General features: G+C 41.4%; 1 protein-coding gene across 9 annotated transcripts in view; it reads left to right on the top strand.

The window, feature by feature from the left end:
- RYR3 (ryanodine receptor 3) overlaps positions 1-18,578 on the top strand; it is a 550,085-nt gene that overhangs the window by 229,051 nt on the left and 302,456 nt on the right. For all 9 annotated transcript variants that reach the window (XM_067028902.1, XM_067028901.1, XM_059058605.2 and 6 more), the window contains exon 4: positions 17,984-18,058. In XM_067028902.1, coding sequence (XP_066885003.1) covers positions 17,984-18,058 — 75 coding nt within the window. The remainder of the gene's footprint in view (positions 1-17,983; positions 18,059-18,578) is intronic.

Here is an 18,578-nt window from a genome sequence, read left to right as displayed (position 1 = left end):
TATGTGAGATGTTTTGAAGAGAAATTTTGCTGAATTTTCTTTTAATAACTAGTTTGTGGGGCACGGGGGCAGAGATGAATTTCAACTGCATTTTTAGCAATTTTTAAAATCTCGAATTGTGGGATATTTGAATTAGGGGAAACCTTTCATTTTAAGAGCCTTGCTTACCTTTTTAAAAATGAAGCACATTTGGAATTCAAGAAATCCTGAGAGAATAGAAACCTTTCAAGTTATTTATTAGCCTTTTCCTTTGATCGTGTAATTTACTTTTAATAGCTACCAGAGTTTAAATTATGTATTTGTAGGGAAAACTCAGTGAACTAGAAAAAACTCCAGCTTATTTTCATTTCATGAAAGTTTAATGAAATCCTATTCTATTTGGAAATTCTGGTAAAGAAAAATTAACTTGGTTCCAGAGAAACCGTTACCTCAACTGGCGCTTTAATCCTCACTGGAGTAAAAACCCTGTAGCCAGTGTCCCAATCCTATGATTACTAATATCTGGTTTTACAATGGAAGAATCTGGAATGACCAAATGGCATCAAATGGAAAGAACACAAGAATAAGAACAAGATGTAGGGACTTCATGGGGTAAAAGGGCCTCCAGCTCTGTAGAGGAAGAGGAGGTAAGCTAAAGGCAGAACGCTTGTTTTTACCTAACGTCTCCTATAACTGAGACTTAGGTTGGTACCGAGTGGGGAGGGGGGATCTGATGGGAGGGAGGAAAGTTCAGGATGAGCAGGGGCTGGGCATTCTGGCTCTGACCTTGCTGCTCTCTGGGCCTTGTTCTACCCCTCTGCAACATGGGGCCTCTGAACTACATTAGTGGCTCCTGAACGTCTAAGGATGCTCTTCCAGGACCGGTGTCTGTCCATGAGGAAGAATCTGCAGGTCATCAGGAAAAGTAGGAAAATAAAGACAATGTATGAATTGTTTCATTAGGCAAACTTTATAAATGGAAAGTTCTGCCTTTCTTATTTTCTGTGATTATGTCCTTTTAAAAAAATATTTATTTTTTATACTATTTTTAAAGGTTATACGCCATTTACAGTTATTACAAAATATTGGCTATGTTCCCCATGTTGTACAACAGATCCTTGTAGTCTATCCTACACCCAATAGTTTGTACCTCCCACTTTCCCCACCTTGTATTACCCCTCCTCACGCCAGCTGGTAACCACTAGTTTGTTCTCAATATCTGTGAGTCTGCTTCTTTTTTGTTAGTTAGTTGTGTTTTTTAGATTCCACATATAAGTGTTATCATACAGTAGCATTTGTCTTTCTCTATCTGGCTTATTTCATTTAGCATAATGATTATGTCCTTTTTAGTATTTTATAACTGTAATAAAGTTGGTGTGTTTTCTTTTTGAAAATTATAGTGATAGTGTAAGTGACAGCTTCCTTCCTTCCTTCCTTCCTTCCTTCCTTCCTTCCTTCCTTCCTTCCTTCCTTCCTTCCTTCCTTCCTTCCTTCCTTCCTTCCTTCTTTTCTTTCTTTCTTTCTTTCATTAATGCCTTTATTGGGCAAAAGTAAGATTGGCAACCATGGATGATCCGTTTTGGTCCTGTTGCTGACATTGCACCAGTTCTTGAGCTTGTGAACCCCTAAGGCATATTCTCATGTACAGCTCGTGGACTCCACGTTCTAAGTCGTTTCAGCCAAACACCAGACATGTGCTTTTGGCTTATTTACAAAAAATTTCTGATGAAACCCAGATAGTTGGTGCCCTTGTTGGTGGTAGTTATTCACATCTTCCTTGGTTGGTAACTCCAGGTCTTAGCTCCGTGATGGAAGGAAGAGGCCTCTGAGTTCATAGGCACCAGTTGTGCCTCTTTTGTTTTTGTCATGGAAAGGAGTGGAGTCAGCACGTTATTAAGAATCACCCGCTTCCATCTCATTAGCGATGTGTGGCTAGAGGCTGGGTTCCCTGCCCCATTTCTCTGCTGCTCATCTGCTTTTATAAGGTAGAGGGCGGTGGGCAGGAGAGCCAGGATGTTGTTCTTAAGCATGAATTCGGAGCTGTGCCTGTGTCAGTGTGGCCAGCACCGTGCAGGCTTCTGCTGAAGAACAGCTTTTGGGGATTTGCTTGAGGAAGTGTTTCCTCTTCCTGACTCCCCTGAGTCCTGCCCTCTGGTTGGTGCTGGGGCCAGTGATGGAAACTCATGGCATGACCACTCCTGAAAACACCTGTCTGCATGTCTTTTGTGAGGTATTAGAAAGGTAAGTTGAATTCATCCCTTTTTAAAAAAAAAACTATGTGTATATCTTTAAATAGTTGTCCCTTTTCTGAAGTTTATGACTTGGTTAGAAATTTTCAGAATTACTGCTGAAGTACAAAAATCTCTAGATTTTATCTTATTAGTGGATACCACTAACTGAATTGTAATTCTTGAGACATTTTTTTAGTCAGGCAACCAGAGAGAGCTATCCATGGTGCTGATTCTCTAAGTTAACGCAGTACGTTGTGTGTTGAGTTCAGGACACAGCTCCAGGGGCCAGAGGACCTGGCATTTTGCCCCAGTAGTTTGTAGGACTGTTTCCCCATGTTACAACCGCAGCAACCTTACCTTATCTCCTGCCCTTATGGGGATTTTCCCACGTCAGCTTGCTAAAGGGACTGTTGGCAAACTCTGATCCAATTTTAGGATTTACACAAATTTTGGAAAAAATGACCTGATGTAATACAATATCTCAAATTCACATTCTTTCTCTCAGCCTTTAACAGGGTCCAATAACATGTTTCTATACCAATTTCATCCAGAGATTTCCAGTAATAGGGAAAATGGAGGGTGTATATTTAGCAAGATGCTAGCATTTCAGAACCTCTTGCTCCGCTCAGGGTTGTAAACTTTGTGGTGGATTCACCTCCCTTTTCTACTCCCGTATTGCACCCAAGCAGGCCTCAGCCCCGGGTGATGCTAAGGGCCTGGGAGAGGTCTGAACAGCAGGAGCCACACTTCTCTGACCCCAGGCGATTGACCTGGGTTGCCAAGAGAATGAGCCACTGATGTTTCCCAGTTCATTGTTCCCTCTGGGCAGCCACTGTGGTGTGTAGGGCAACAGGGATATACAAATCCATGATTTATTAGCTACGCTGATTTCAGTCCATGTCAGTGGGAGAAACAACAGGACTGCAGTAGTCCCGGGCTCTCTCAAGAATGCAGTCTCGGCTACTGTAAACAGCTATAGATGCATATTAATTACTAGACAGTGATAAGTTACCAGGAATTTTTTAGCTGCTCTGGTTCAAGACAATCTGTCTGTTCCTCTGACTTTCCCTCTCCCTGCAGACTCTTTAGATAATATATTTACTTCTTCAGGTTTCTGAGGATCATTCACAGTCAGCAGTGATCTCTCCGAGTATAAAGAGCAGAAATCAATTACAGTATTCTTTTCATTGTTGTTTAATTGCGATATAATTGGTATACAACACTGGTCTACAGCATGACAACTTGGCATACACATATTGTAAAGTGATTGCCGTGATAAGTTTAGGTGATATTCATCACCTCATATACATAATTACAAAAACATTGTTTTTCCTTGTGAATTTACTCTCTTAGCAACTTTCAAACATACCATACGGTAGTGTTACCTGAGGTCATCATGTTGTACATTATATCCCCAGGGCTTATTTATCTTATAAGTGAAGTTTGTACCTTTTAACCACCTTCACCCGATTCCGCTATTGCCCATTCTTTGCCTTGGTAACCACAAATCTGATATCATTTTCTATGAGTTTGGGTTTTTTAGAGTCCACATATAAGTAGATTATACAGTATTTGTCTGACTTATTTCACTTAGCATAATGCCCTCAAGGTCCATTGATGTTGTTGCAACTGGCAGGATTTCCTTCTTTTTATGACTGAATAGTCTTCCATTGTACCACATTTTCTTTACCCATTCATCTGTTGATGGACACTTAGGTTGCTTCCATATCTTCGCTATTGTAAATGATGCTGCACTGAACATGGAGGGTGTAGATATCTCTTTGACATAGTCATTTCATTTCCTTCAGATAAATACCCAGTAGTGGAATTGTTGGATCATATGGTAGTTCTACTTTAAATTTTTTGAGGAACCTCCATGCAGTTTTCCATATTGACTACACTAATTTACCTTCCCACCAGCTGTGCACGAGGGTTCTCTTTTCTCTGCATCCTTGCCAACACTTGCTATCTCTTGTCTTTTTGATAATAATCATTCTAACAAGCACAAGGTGATATATCATTTCCCTAATGAGTACTGATGTTGAGCTCCTTGTCATATACTTGGCCTTTGTGTGTCTTCGGAAAAATGTCACTTCAAATCCTTTGCCAATTTTCTAATTGAATTATTTGGAGTTTTTTGCTATTGAGTTGTCTGAGTTCTTCATGTATTTTGGATATTAACCTCTTATCAGATATATGACTTTCAAATATTTTCTTCCATTTCCATTTTGTTGATTGTTTGCTTTGCTGTGCAGAAGTTTTTATGTTTGATGTAGTCCCACTTGTTTATTTTTAATTTTGTTGCATTTGCTTTGGGTGTCATATCCAAAAAAAGCATTGCCAAGACCTATGTCAAGGAGTTTTTTCCACTACATTTCCTACCAGGAGTTTTATGGTTTCAGGTTATACATTCAAGTTTTTAATCCATTTTGAGTTAATTTTCGAGTGGTGTAAGATCATTCTTTTACATGTGAATATCCAATTTTCCCAGAACCAGTTATTGAGAAGACTATCTTTTCTCCACAGAGTATTCTTGGCTCCCTTGTCAAGTATTAGTTGATGATATATGCAGGAGTTTACTTTTGGGCTCTTAATTCTGTTCCATTGGCCTATATTTCTGTTTTTTTATGCCAGTACCATAAAGGTATGATTATTATATCTTTGTAATACAGTTTGGTTCCGTACAGATTTCAATATTGTTTTTCCTATGTCTATGAAAAATGCCATTTGAATCTTGATTGAGAATATATTGAATCTATGGATGGCTTCAGGTAGTATGGACATTTTAACAATATTAATTCTTCTAATCCATGAACACAGGACATCTTTCCATTTATTTGTGTCTTTTTCACTTTCATCAATGTCGTGTATTTTTCAGTGTAAAAATCGTTTACCTCCTTGGCTAAATTTATTCCTAAGGATTTTATTTTTTTGATGTTATTGTAAATGGGATCATTTTCTTTATTTCTTTTTCAGCTAATTCATTGTTTGCAGTGTTCTTTTCTGTACCAAATCATCACATTGTATTATATCAACCATCACATCACAACCCCACTGGGAAATGGTTGATGGATTTTTCTTCAACCATTGAAGGAGGCAAACATCAGCACAACTGAGATTTAGTTTTGCTTACTTTGGCATAATTTTTTTCAAATTGTAACCCATACTTGGTGTTTCTGAGCCAGCCACTCTCCTCCTCCTCTCATAGATAGCAGGGGCCATTTTAATGCACCTTTCTTCCCTTGCCCACAAAGATTTGCTGTGGTTTCTTGCAGCTATAGTTGGTTTTACTGTCAGTCCCAGTTGGTTATCCTCTCAATGTCAGTGTGATGAATTTACTCCCTGCACAATGGCGAGAAAATAGATCAGATAGTGCTTCCTCTATCCAAGTCCTGGCTTCCATTCACAGATCAGCAGAGGAGACATTTCTTTCAAAAAAAACCCCAAAGTTTTTCTCTTTGACAGAAGAACTAGTTGGTAGAAAGAACACTTAGATTTAAGCTAGGCTTTTGAAAGCAGCCATGTGAATAGCACTGCCCAAGTGTTAGATGATTCAACACAACTCTAAGAGACCTTACAGATGCAGGGAAAAAAGTAGAATGTTATAAGTGAGAATGCAGAAGGGCACTCTTAATGGCTGGGGACACAGCAACCAGAGTGAGAACAGAAGACTGGAAATGACTGATTGGGGAGGGAGTGACCAAGTAATGAGAGATGAAAAGTAAAAGTCCTTCCCCCCTAATCCGTTCTGCTTTTTGCCCTCAACTTCATCTCTTCCCAGGCCTTATGAAGTCCAGGTTGGTGGGAGAGGGAAGGCCAGATTGTGGGTGACACAGCACAGGAAGGGTCTAGCTGGTCTTGGACGCCGAGAAGATGGGTGTAGAGACCTAGAGGTCATTGTGGTGGGCCTGGAACTCTTTTCCTACCAAGTCTGAATTGTCTAGAGCCCTCACCACACAGGTTTTACAGTAGAAATTTGTGTCTTTCCACCTGTCACATACATGGCAGTAGAGCTAAGAGACAGAGGGTTATAGTTGAATACTAGTCCTAGAGCTATCAAGGGCAAGGGGGAACAACCATGTTTATTCTTTGCTTTGGTAGGATTCTGGAGAAATGCTAAAAGGAAAATCAGCCACTGATCCAGAATGATGCTTCTGAGAACGGGGAAGTATCGGGTTGGCCAAAAAGTTCGTTTGGGTTCTTCATACCATCTTACGGAAAAACCTGAAGGACGTTTTTGGCCAACCCAATACTTGCTGACTGTAAGCATCATACCAGTTACTTAGATGAAGGGTCGTGGCTCTCAAGCTAGGCTGTTCGTTAGAATTACCTAGGATCCCGGGACCCACCAGAGACTTACCAAATAAGAGTCTTAGGCAAATGGCCCTGCCTTTGGGGCTGTAGTTTTTTTTTTTCCTCGCTTTGTTTTCATTTTGAAAGCTCTACCAATGATTCTGAGGGATAGCTGGGATTGAGGAGCACTTCTGTATAATCAACCCATGAGAGGTTCAGGAGAACCATTTCCACTGCCCTCCAAGCAGTGTATGGTCCACGGACACATAGGAAGTATTAAGAGCACCTGTTCTATCCATCCACAGGCCCACACATACACAGAACTCTTTGAGAATCAGCTTCTCCACCTAAGGCCACTTCATATACTTCAAGGGAAGGTCAGGCTTTTGTTTGTTTGTTTTGCTTGGAAATGTAAACTTGACCCTAGGCTTATTTTGTGGATGTAGAGAAAACAGGATGAATTTATCTCTATCCAGCAAGATCATAATTGAGAACAGTGCAAGGCGGTTAGAGGGAGGAAGGAAACAGAAGTTGTGTTGATAAAGGACGTCCAAGAGAGAAAAATAATTGGTTAAAGAGTGCAGGAGAGAGAGAGGAGGATCAAACAACAAAATATATTTGAGTTCATTTTCTTCCTCATAGCCCTCGAGTTAGAGGTGTTTGCACACAGTAGGACTCAATAGTGGTTTTATGATAAAAAATTATGCCTATTTTGTTAATTCCCAGGATGAATGACGATGTTTTTCTTTTTTTTCCTAGAGACATAGTAGATAAAGACAGTATTTGATTTTTCATGTCCAGGTAATCTGACCTTTTAGATGTTAAACTCTTTGTAGGAAATATTTGTTTTATGATGCCTTGGGTGAAAGGAAATGGTTGAGCAGAGTTCTTAGTCTTGACCCTATGTGGCCACTGGTCCACCATTCCATCAGAGGCCTGATGAATGATGAGGATGTATGGTTCAAATAAAAACTAGAGCAGTGCCTGGAAAACAAATCTGGCTGACAGGGTCCTTTTATTTAGAGAATGAACTTGGCAATGTCAGATTCGTAGAAATCTGTTAGTCAGCTATAGGAGAAAGGGGGAAAATTAATGCAGAGAAGAAAATAATTGCTTCACCTCTTTCAAAGGTCATCAATCTAAATGTCTTTAATACCCTGACAAATATCCCCTGTCAATTTGCTCCTTTAAAAGATACCATAATAGGAAATATGTTCGAGCTGCCATCCTGGCTGTCTGGTTTCCCGGTGGTGTCTACCTGCAAAGAGAAGCACAGGTGCATCTAGAATGACCCTGTGCTCAATTTGGAGGCGTCCCAATGGCCACCATTTTTCCCCTCAATGGAGAATACTTATCCTCCTGTTTCAGAAACAGCATTTGTAAAATCCCAGCCTGAGTGGGGACCTCCAAAAGTCATTTAATTTGTTCCCCAAACATCGTGGGTTGGGATGGGAACATGATTACATGTGTCCACCATTCTCAAAGAGCCGAAACCTTTATTTTTAAAGAGTTGAAAGGAGATTCCTCAGTTGCCTTTAGTCGTGCATTCACGGCTCAAATCTGCACCATCCACAGGCTCTTCCTTCTCATGACTTGAAGTGCTCACAGGAAATAATGAATTCGGGGTCATAACAACAGCTCCTCTGCGATCCCTAAGTCATCTGAGCCATCTCTCTGATTTTTCTCACCCCTTCGGCCACATCTGTGCAAAAGAGAAGCCGTGTAGGCACTTTCCTGGAAGAAAATACCTCCTTGCTGTGCAGGTTCTTGTTACAGTTAAGGCTCGTGACCCAGAGCTTACATTTTCTCACATAAGGCTCTGGCCTTTCATCCTTTTGTCCTGAACTACTTCCATGTGGCTGTGAAATTAACGACTTGAACAAAAATGAGGTTGCCAAAATCTTCTCACCCATGAAGAAGAATTCTAGGTGCTTCCAGGAGGTTGGGTTGGCTGAATTCAATGAATGATAAACTATGGAAATGGTAAATTTGGCATTCAGTGCTAGATGGTTGGGGGATGGATTGTTTGGGTTTTGCCTGTGTTTTCTCTATTTAAGAAGTGAAAGAAAGAAGAGACTAGCCTGCCTTTGTGCACAGCTTTTTGAGCATTCTGTTCTCGGGCCCTGGGATATGCAGTGATGGTGAGCGAGCAGTACTGAGGGCATGGGATGTCGGGCTCCTTGGTCACGGTCAGCCTGCTGACCTTGCTGGGAGGTCAAGTTCTGCCATAGGCCCTCTGCAGACCAGCTTTAGCCTTTTCTCTGTAGGGTTGTACTGTGCCTGCAGCTTGTGAATCGTGGGTCTGTCTTGTCAGTAGGGCAACTGGGCAGACTGTAGTGATCACTGAACGTGGGGAAATGGGCTATCAGACACTGCACTTCCTCCTCTTTTCTGAACTTCATTAAAATTCTCTTTCATGATTTCAGTGTTTAACAGTATCCCAAGAGGCCCAAGAAGGATGCCAAGAATGTGGCCTCCTTTCGTGTGTGTTTACCTTAAGGGCCTGCACTGTTGTGGTCGAGTTGGCCCAGACTCACTTGAAGTGTTTCTTATAGGGGAAACCTCATTAGGAGACTCTATCCTGACACTGTTGCTTTCTGTATAGCCAATGGCTCAGAAATCTTTGACTAAGAGTTTTAGATCCATAGTAATCATCCTTTTGTAAGTGAAAAATCAAGGTGTCAAATTGTAAGAATGACACTTAGACTTCTTATAGTGTCTTTATATCCCAAAGTGGGGAACCAAAAGCTGGACTTGGCAATTACCTAGCCGAAGAATAGGGTATCTGATCCAGAAAAGGTGGTGAAGAAAAGAGTTTAGTTTCCTGTATTGGGTTTTTCAGGATTTCACACATAGTGAGGGAGTTAGGATGGCTAGAAAGTGCTTATGGAATTGCTATTGTCATATTCCCTGACTCTGACTCCAAATAACTAGTCATACTACTCTGTACATGTGCCTTCCCACCCCTGGACTTTGTAAATTCCAGTATACTATTTTAACTGTCATTAAAGAGGGAAAATTGTCTCTATTCCCAGGAATTTCCAATCCAAGACCTGTTGGAAAGTGCCCCAACAGTTCTTCCGGTGCCATTTGAGCTGGGGAGTCCCATCTGTTCCACTGATTATGCAGTTCTGTCAACCCCTCCTAGAACAGTGGGGTGCTTGAGTGGGGTCTTGGGAATTTGGCCAGAAGGGTGTGATGGCTTGTAGCAGTTGGGGAAGGTAGACCTGGAATCTGATGGCTGGTGGGGGCAGCCTTGGGAAGCATGGAGTAGTGTAGAAACCATGTCTCTAGGGACAAGGGTGGGATCCAAGGTGAAGGATCCACTAAGGGCTGTCAGAAGAGCCAGGATGTTTGAGATCCAAGTGAGAGTGACTCCCTGGGCAAGAGATTTTCCCTGTGGAGTCTGGGGTAAGCCTGAGGGAACTCAGGGGAGGACAGAGGTGTCTTGGATAAGCCTCTCTGGGCTTTCTATCCAACACCAAGGTAGGGCTAGACTCTGGAGCCAGTACCTAACTGCAAGCATGCTAGGTATGCCTTGCCAGCCACCTTTCAGACAGGTGAAGTCATTTACAGAGGTCTGGCAAATAAATCACACCTCGAGCAACTGAAGTGTTACCGAAGAGACAGAACACTTTTGTAGCCCTCCATTTTTTAAACACATGCAGCATGGTGTTGTGTCCCATGCACATGGACGTTTTACTGAAATGATCACGTGGTAGTAGTGCTAAAGAAAAATTTGGAAAAGGAAAGTCCAGTGGTTCTGCAACCACCCAAATGGCTATTTCACTTTTATAGGTTTCCTTATCATTCTTGCACATATATATATATATATATATATATATATATATATATATATATATATATAATAGTAGAAGGCATTTTGCGTATTGCCTTTTTTACAATGGTCTATCATAACCATTTTCTGTGTTTCCAGTAGCCTCTGTAAATTGTCTCCTTTGATGGTTGCAGGGTAGAACATCCTGAAGAAGCCCCATGTTTTACTAGACAATATTTTTCTTTTGGATAGTCAAGTCCTTTCTGGGTGTTTTGTTTGCCCCACTATGATGCTCTTTTCACAACAGTGTGCAAACCGTTTTGCTTTTTTTGAATTACTCCCAGAAGTAGGATTACTACAGCGAGGGTTATTGACTTCTTTATGGCTCTTTGTATATACTACCATCTTGCTTTTCAAAAGAGTTGTATTCAGTGCCACCTTACAGGGTAACTCCAGCTAAATTGCAACTCTGATGGCATTAAGGCTTTTTCCCCATTTTTGAAAATTTAGTTGATGAAAAATGATACATCAAAGTTGCTTTGTCATTCCTTTCATTACTAGAAGAGATAAAATCTCTGCCATATGTTTTAATTTTATTCCTGATATGAATCATTTATTCATATCCTTTGCCCATTTCTTTATTTGATGATTTTTTCTTACATTGCAATGAGATGTTAATCCTTTTGTCAAAGTGATACAAAGAATTTCTGTAGTCTATTAAATGTTGACATTTCCATTGTTCTGAAGTTTAGTAATCTTGGTAAAATCCTGTCTTTTTATTTCCTTTGAATTTATCTGTTGCTTCAGAGCATAGATAAGTATTAGCTCTGTAAAAGAATGTGGACTGTTTATTACATGCTAGTTGTCTTAGAGTTTAATTTTAAGATAAATTATTTAACTCTGTTACCCATCCATAATCTATCTTTTATATTTCCTGTGGATCTTACGGAATACTTTTCTGTTTTGCTTTCCACGTATCAAAGAGACATTTGCTTAATAATCCTGCCTTCCCTGCATTGTACTAAAAATCTGCTTTATCATATGCTGCATTTCAGATTTGTTTATGGACTGTCTGTACTGTGCTACATTCTTCTTTTGAACCATTACTAGAATGAATGAATGAATTTTATTTATTTCGTAACATTTTCTAAAACTTAGTTTCTTTTCAGAATAAATTTCTTAATGTTTATGTTTGCAGATTGACTTTATAGTGATTTTGTTGAATCCCTAAATACCCTACTGGAATTTTCATTAAAAGTACATTAAATCTTTAAGTTAAATTTAGGAGAATAAGCATTAACAAATACTAGTATTTTCATTCCGTAACAAAGTACACATTTCCATTTCACCAAATCAAATTTTGTTTTATAGAGCAAAAGTTTGTGGTTTCATTTTGAAGGTTTAGCTCAACATTTAGGTAAATTCCTAAAATTTTTAATATCTTGTAGCAATTATGAATAGAAACTTTAAATATGTTTTCTAACTGAAAATACTGGGTTACTTGCTTTTGCTTCTGCTATTAGGTATTACTGGTTTTTTTACTTGTATGGTATCATTGTTATTTAGTTGTCGCTTGTGTCAAAGGAAACCTCCTGGGCCATGTAAAGGGTCTCCAGTGTGTTGGAGGAAACATTGCTCTGTGACCTTCTAGCAAGGCTCCTTTCTTTCTTTGATAGCCTGAAAGAGTGGAAGGGAGGGGAGTGTGGGAGGAAAAGAAAATGAAAGTACACACATCCACACCCAGGAAGTGATGTCGTACCCTGCAAGCCCTCCAGGAAGGTAGCCCCCTAAGCTTTCACAGCTTATGTTAGATCCACAAGGAGTCTTTCCAGATCCTGGGACCCCCAAAGTGGAATCTGGGGTTCCAGATTATAAAAGAAGGTGGCTTAGAGATCTGACAGTCTTGAAACATTTATGTATGCCTGGAGAGGAGAGAAGCAGAGTTCCCCTCTCCTTTGTTGCCGTATCGGGATTATCTTACTGGGTGACAGTATCCTCTGGGAACCTCCTAAAGAAATGTCAGTGACAGAATTACTTTTGAAATTACAGACGAGATGATTGAATTAATGATCTAGTGGAACATTTTTCCTCAGGACATGGCATCAGGGTGCTTTTGCTGGCTTCACCCCCAGCTGCACTCCCATCCCACAAGGTGGTACCATATATTCTCATTCTGCCAATGATGATAGCCAAGGTCACTCCCAGCAGGGGCAGGACTGCCATCCCAATAAAGTCTCACAGTCTTGAGGTCTGGATCCCGCTTGGGAACAGACCCGTGAACTCTTCTATGTAGCATATCATCTCCTAGAATGTTGTCTAGAATTAGTGTCAAATAGTGAAAAAAGTTCGTAGAATTTGTCGTTAGACCCAAGTTGAAATCCAAGCTCACTGCTTAAAAGCTGATAGGGAAGCTTCTCTTTTTCCATTTGTATAAGGCAGACAAAAGGACTATCTCATCCAATTTTTATTCATTTGTTCAGGAAATATGAAGATGAAATATGAAAATGAGTGCCTCCTGTTTGCCAGGCACTGATAAAAGTGATGTTGATATGGCAGAGAACACACCAAAGACCAATGGAACTTATGTCCTAGGGGGAGGGAGGGAGGGGAGATACATGTCAAAACCAATATATCAGCTAATAAATGCCACGAGAAATAATAAAGCAGAAAAAATGTGATCAAGTAAGGGGGATTGTTCTTTTAGAAGAGATGATCAGAGGAGACTTCTCTAATAAGATATCTGAGCACAGAGATGAATAAGGATGGAAATGAGCCATGAGAATATTGCAGGAAGAGCATTCCAGACAGAGGGAAGCATATGTGCAAAGGCCCTGCAGTAGGAGCTTGCTTGTCTGAAAAATAGAGGCAGGGCCATGGGGCTGGAGCAGACAGAGTGGTGGAGACCCTCCTGCTGGCAGGTGATGAGGTCAGCTAGGTGGAGGGAACCAGATCAAGTGGGGCAGGGATTGCAACAGCAGGCCAAATCCAGCCTATGCTTGTGTATGTACAGCCCTCTAGGTAAAAATGGCTTTTAATTTTTGAGAAAGTTGTTTAAAAAAAGAAGACTACATGACATATGTGTCCTGCAAAGCCCCAGTTATTTACTGTCTGGTCTTTTATTGGGAAAATTTGCCAATTCCTGATGTAGGGCCTTAGAAGCCATGGTGAGGACGTCATATTTCTAAGTGTGAAAGGAAGCCATTGGGAGGGTTTTGAGCAAGAAAATTAACGTGAGGTGCTTGACAGTCTTAAACAGATGGCTCTGACTGCTATGTTAGCTCAGACTGTAAAAGGGGCAGGTGCAGCAGGGAGCACAGTTAGGAGGTGTTATAGTCAGGGTGAGACAGGGCAATAGGTTGGACCAGACTGAAAGCAGTGGGGCACCTAGTAGTTGGATAGAGAATACATTTTGAAGGTGGCACCAAAGGTGCTTTGGATGGACTGTGGAGTGTGAGAGGGAGGGTGGAGTAAAGCATGACTCCAAGATTTTGGGTCTACATCCTCTCCTTGGGTTGTCCTGGAAACTGAATGAGAGAATGATCTTTTCTGTCTTTAGGGTTTGATGCCTTCAGTTCTTTCACCAGGTTGCAGTCAGGGTTACCTTCCTAAGGGACAGGGGTTTTGTTTGGTTTTGTTTTGTTTTTTTACCTTTTAAACATGTTTATTGAGAGATCATTCACATGCCGTCAGATTCACCCGTTTAAAGTGTACAATTCAATGGTCTTAAGCAACCATCACCACCAGGTTTAGAACATTTTCATCACCTCAAGAAGAAACCCTGTGCCCATTAGCAATCACTTCCTGCTTCCTTTCATCCAGTACCAGCCCCACTCATATGATTTCTTTCTGGACATTTCATATAAGTAGAATCATACAGTATGTGCCCTTTTGTCACTGGCTTCTTTCACTTAGCTTAATATTTTCAAGATTCATCCATGTTGTATCAACTGATGATTGGATAAATGAAATGTACAATAGAATATTATTTAGAAATAAAATGAAGTACTGATATAAGGGATAGTTTTGGTTGTGACATTCTCCACATAGCACAGGGAGATCATCTTGGTGCTTTGTGACCACCTAGAGGGGTGGGATAGGGAGGGTGGGAGGGAGGGAGACGCAAGAGGGAGGAGATACGGGAACATGTGTATGTGTATAGCTGATTCACTTCGTTGTAGAGCAGAAACTAACACACCATTGTAAAGCAATTATACTCCAATAAAGATGTAAAAAAAAAAAAAAAAAAAAGAAAACAAAACATTTACATGATTTAAAAAAAACAAAAACCCTCTACCAGTGTGTCATTAGCTATGGAACGGTCAGGTGTGGCCCTCCATAATCTGACAGGCCTGTACCTGCGTCCTAACTCATTTCCAGCTGTTCCTTTTCATCAAACCCAACACTAACCAGTGAATCGTCCTCCTGCTCTATTCCAATGCTGTTTGTCTTCACCTCTTTGAACAGGGACATCATTTCTATCTGTAACATGGTTTTTTAATACACAAGCCTTGTCTCCTGCCAGAAAACAGAGAGGGAGACAATAGAGGATATGGTTAAATCCCTCATCTTTGTTAAATCCCAGCTTTGCCCTTGGAACCTGGATGACTTTGAGCAACTTACTTTACTTCTTTTTTTTTTTTTAACATCTTTATTGGAGTATAATTGCTTTACAACGGTGTGTTAGTTTCTGCTTTACAACAAAGTGAATCAGTGATATATATATATATATATATATATATATATATATATATATATATATATATATATGTTCCCATATCTCTTCCCTCTTGCATCTCCCTCCCTCTTGCAGCCTCAGTTGGTGCTTCCGTAAAATGGAGGTAATTCCATGGTTACTTGACAGCACTAATTAAGAGGTAGAATGAGATGATTCCCATACAGCACTTAGTGTCGTTATGTGCCTGCCATGTGGTTAGAGCTCATTTAATTCCAACTGTATCAATTCATCTTCATTAAGGAGCTGAGGAAGTTATCTTTCTATCCTATCCTTCCTGGTGCTGTGTACCCTGGTTTTGTACACAGTAGGCAAATGAATATATTGTAAAAAGTACAGTGAAATGAGTCAGGTTTTGGAATTAACTCTGAGTTCAGTTCCCACCACCACATCCAGCTGTGTGACTTGTGGCAAGCTCCTTTCCTCTCTGAGTTGCAAATTCCTCACGTTCCAAGTGGATGAAATGATTCCTACCTTGAAAAGTTAGGAGCATGAACTATGATGGATGTAAAGCACCTGAGGCGTGGTGTGTGCCGATGATAGCTCTCACCAGGATGACGATTATCAAAGCTTCTGCAGAAAAAGCTCCTTTACCTTTCTGGCACGGAAGCTTGATCATTCCTTACAGCATTGGTCCTCAAAAGGTGGTTTCTGGACCAGCAGCATAATCAATGTCATTTTCCCTGGAACTTACTAGAAATGCAAGATCTCAGGTTCCACCCCGAACCTAGTAAAGCAGACACTGTGGAGTGGGGTCCAGCAGCCTGTGTATTAACAAGCTGATGTGCACAAGCATCTGAGATCTTAGTGGAGGGAAGAGTTGGCATGTGTCGTACCTTTCAATCCCAGTGGGGTAGTTAAGTCACTCTGCGTTTCTGTTGGCATCATAAGTGAGGACATGAGAGCCAGGAGATGTTTCCAGCATTGCCAGAGAAGGATAGCACAGGCTCCTTAGTGCCACTTTGGGGGTCAGCAACTCCTGACTCTTTTTTTTTTTTTCCTTTTGCTGTACGCGGGCCTCTCACTGTTGTGGCCTCTCCGTTGTGGAGCACAGGCTCCGGATGCGCGGGCTCAGCGGCCATGGCTCACGGGCCCAGCTGCTCCGCGGCATGTGGGATCTTCCCGGACCGGGGCACGAAGCCGTGTCCCCTGCATCGGCAGGCGGACTCTCAACCACTGCGCCACCAGGGAAGCCCAACTCCTGACTCTTTACCTACGATTACTCACAGAGTTGACAGGAAAAAAGAAGAATTGGAGGAAGGTGTGACCCATGGTTAACAATGGGAAGTATAGTTTAGTGAGTAGTTCAGTTTGAGGCACAGGACTAGTCTGGGAGCATAAACCCACAACATAAGCCATCATGAGCTATTAATTAACTTGTAATATTATAACTGTCAGTGAGCCTGACAAGATAATGAATATTCTTTAGTGTGACTGATTTTAATGTAAGCTGTTGACGCATTCGTAAATACAGCAACTAAAGTTAGTTCAGATGGTTTCAAGAAATTCAGAAATATTGTGAAGAACATTAATCCTTCCATAGTATTAAGGTCTAGAGAGCATTTAAATATCTCTATAGCTGTGGGAAAAAAAGCACAGCCACATTTATATATAGTTACCAGCTTTTTTTTTTAACATGATACCACATTTATCTTTTTCCTTTTCTTTAGGCTCCTTGTATGACATGAAAACTCATCTCTTTGACAGGGTGATTCTGTTAATCCAAATAGAGTTGAAATAGAATTACTTCAGGCCTTAGCATCTAGACCTCTGCCTTCTCTCCACCACCAGCTTCGCCTTCATCACCTGTGGCCCTGATGAGGGGTTGACACAAGAGAGGGGCAGACCCTCGAACCAGCCCTTGGGCTTGCTGCTATGTAGCTCTAATACATGATGCATAAGAGGTGCCCTTGGCATATGGAAGGAAAATGTTAGAATTTCTGTTTATGATTCATTTTAATCTCAGGCTTTGAACTCTCTTTTTGTCCATATTTGGGGATGGTGGTCTGTGCGCAAATATTTCTTCCTAAAAGGGGTGTGTGATCAAAAAAATGTGACTTGTCTCTGAAGGCAGGTTAACATGATAGGGAGAGATTTGGGTAAAAGGTGGAAAGTGTTGATGCCAAAACATTCTAGAATTTTCTGTAGATTTCAGTTTTCCATGTTAACTTTTCACCTGTAACTGGATACATAATAGCCTTGTCTCCTGTCATGTGCTATTCAGTTCAGATCATGGGGTGCCAATCAGATAAGGGGAAAAGTAAGAAGCAGACACTGGTGGCTTTATGTTGGGCTGTCTCTTCCTCTTGGGCCTCTCCCGCTGCTTGGGCTGCCACTGAGTGAACAGCCAGAGTGGAGCTGCCTGGTGGGGCACAGAAAGGGCACCTAGATGGACCCTTAACTAGACAATCTATTCTCGCATCACTGGTTGCCCTTTTAAAGCCCTGGATTTCAGAACCGTCTCTCGTTGGTGCAGTGTGGGTAAATAGGACCCATTGAAGTGAGTGGGGAGGAGGCAAAAGTACCTTGAAGAGAAAAGACCACAAGGCACAGACTGTGACCATATGCCTGCCCCCAAGCTGCCTTTTTGTCGCTAGGCTGTAGTTACATCACATTTGTTTCTCTCTCTCACTCTGAACGCTTCTGAGAAGTTTCAAAGGAAGGTAAGCAGTACCTATCTCATTTACGTGCTTCTCTGGTAGAACGGCTCTGGGTTCCCGCTGATCCCGGGCAGGGGCCGTTTTCAAGAAGAGGCCCCACCCACGCTCTCCCAGGGATGTTGCATGGCTGTGGTCACCAGTCTCTCCCCACCGCCTGTAGGCTGGCCACTCGCTTCTAGAATGAATTCCTTGGGAGCTTCGCGATGGGTCTTTTCTTTGTAGTCTGTCTTCCAAGAATTCTTGTGCTGCTTTGCCGTCAGAGAGGCCGTGCCTGGCCGGTGCTGACATTTCTCGACCTCCTTCCCCACAGGCTGCACAAGGGGGTGGCCACAGGACCCTGCTGTATGGCCACGCGATTCTCCTGCGGCACTCCTTCAGCAGAATGGTAAGCATCTCTGGATCCGCTTTCACCATTCAAGGAAGAGGGGAAAGATGAGGAGGGGAGAAAGGGCAGGAAACCAGCAAGTGTCTAGATCAGGTTAAGTAATCAGCGGGAATCATTTGAAATGGAAATAACTATAGCACATTACTGTCTTAGCGTTTCCTTCCTGGAACTTACCTCACTTAGCACTTATATATTTGTGTTTGTTTAATGTCTGACCACCTTCCTCCCCACTCCAGAGAAGGACCGTGTCTTGTTTTAAATTTATTTAACTAAACCTAACTCGACCAAGTGCAGTGCCTGGATATACTAGATGCTCAGTAAATATCTGTTGAATGGATAATCAAATAAACCATGGAATAACTGATGACTTGCACATACGACATATACGAGCATAACCAGAGTAGGAGAAAAAGAAATCACATGGATTTTTTGTGAAATGTCTCCTCTTTTACTAGCTATAGGAAATAGGATGGTATCTGGTGCCTTCAGTCCTGGAAGAATTTGAAGGTATTATGTTAAT

The sequence above is a fragment of the Kogia breviceps genome, chromosome 3 (assembly GCF_026419965.1).
Source record: "Kogia breviceps isolate mKogBre1 chromosome 3, mKogBre1 haplotype 1, whole genome shotgun sequence".
Lineage (NCBI taxonomy): Eukaryota > Metazoa > Chordata > Mammalia > Artiodactyla > Physeteridae > Kogia > Kogia breviceps.
The sequence above is the reverse complement of the archived record's forward strand: the minus strand, read 5'-3'. Positions and strand labels throughout refer to the sequence as shown.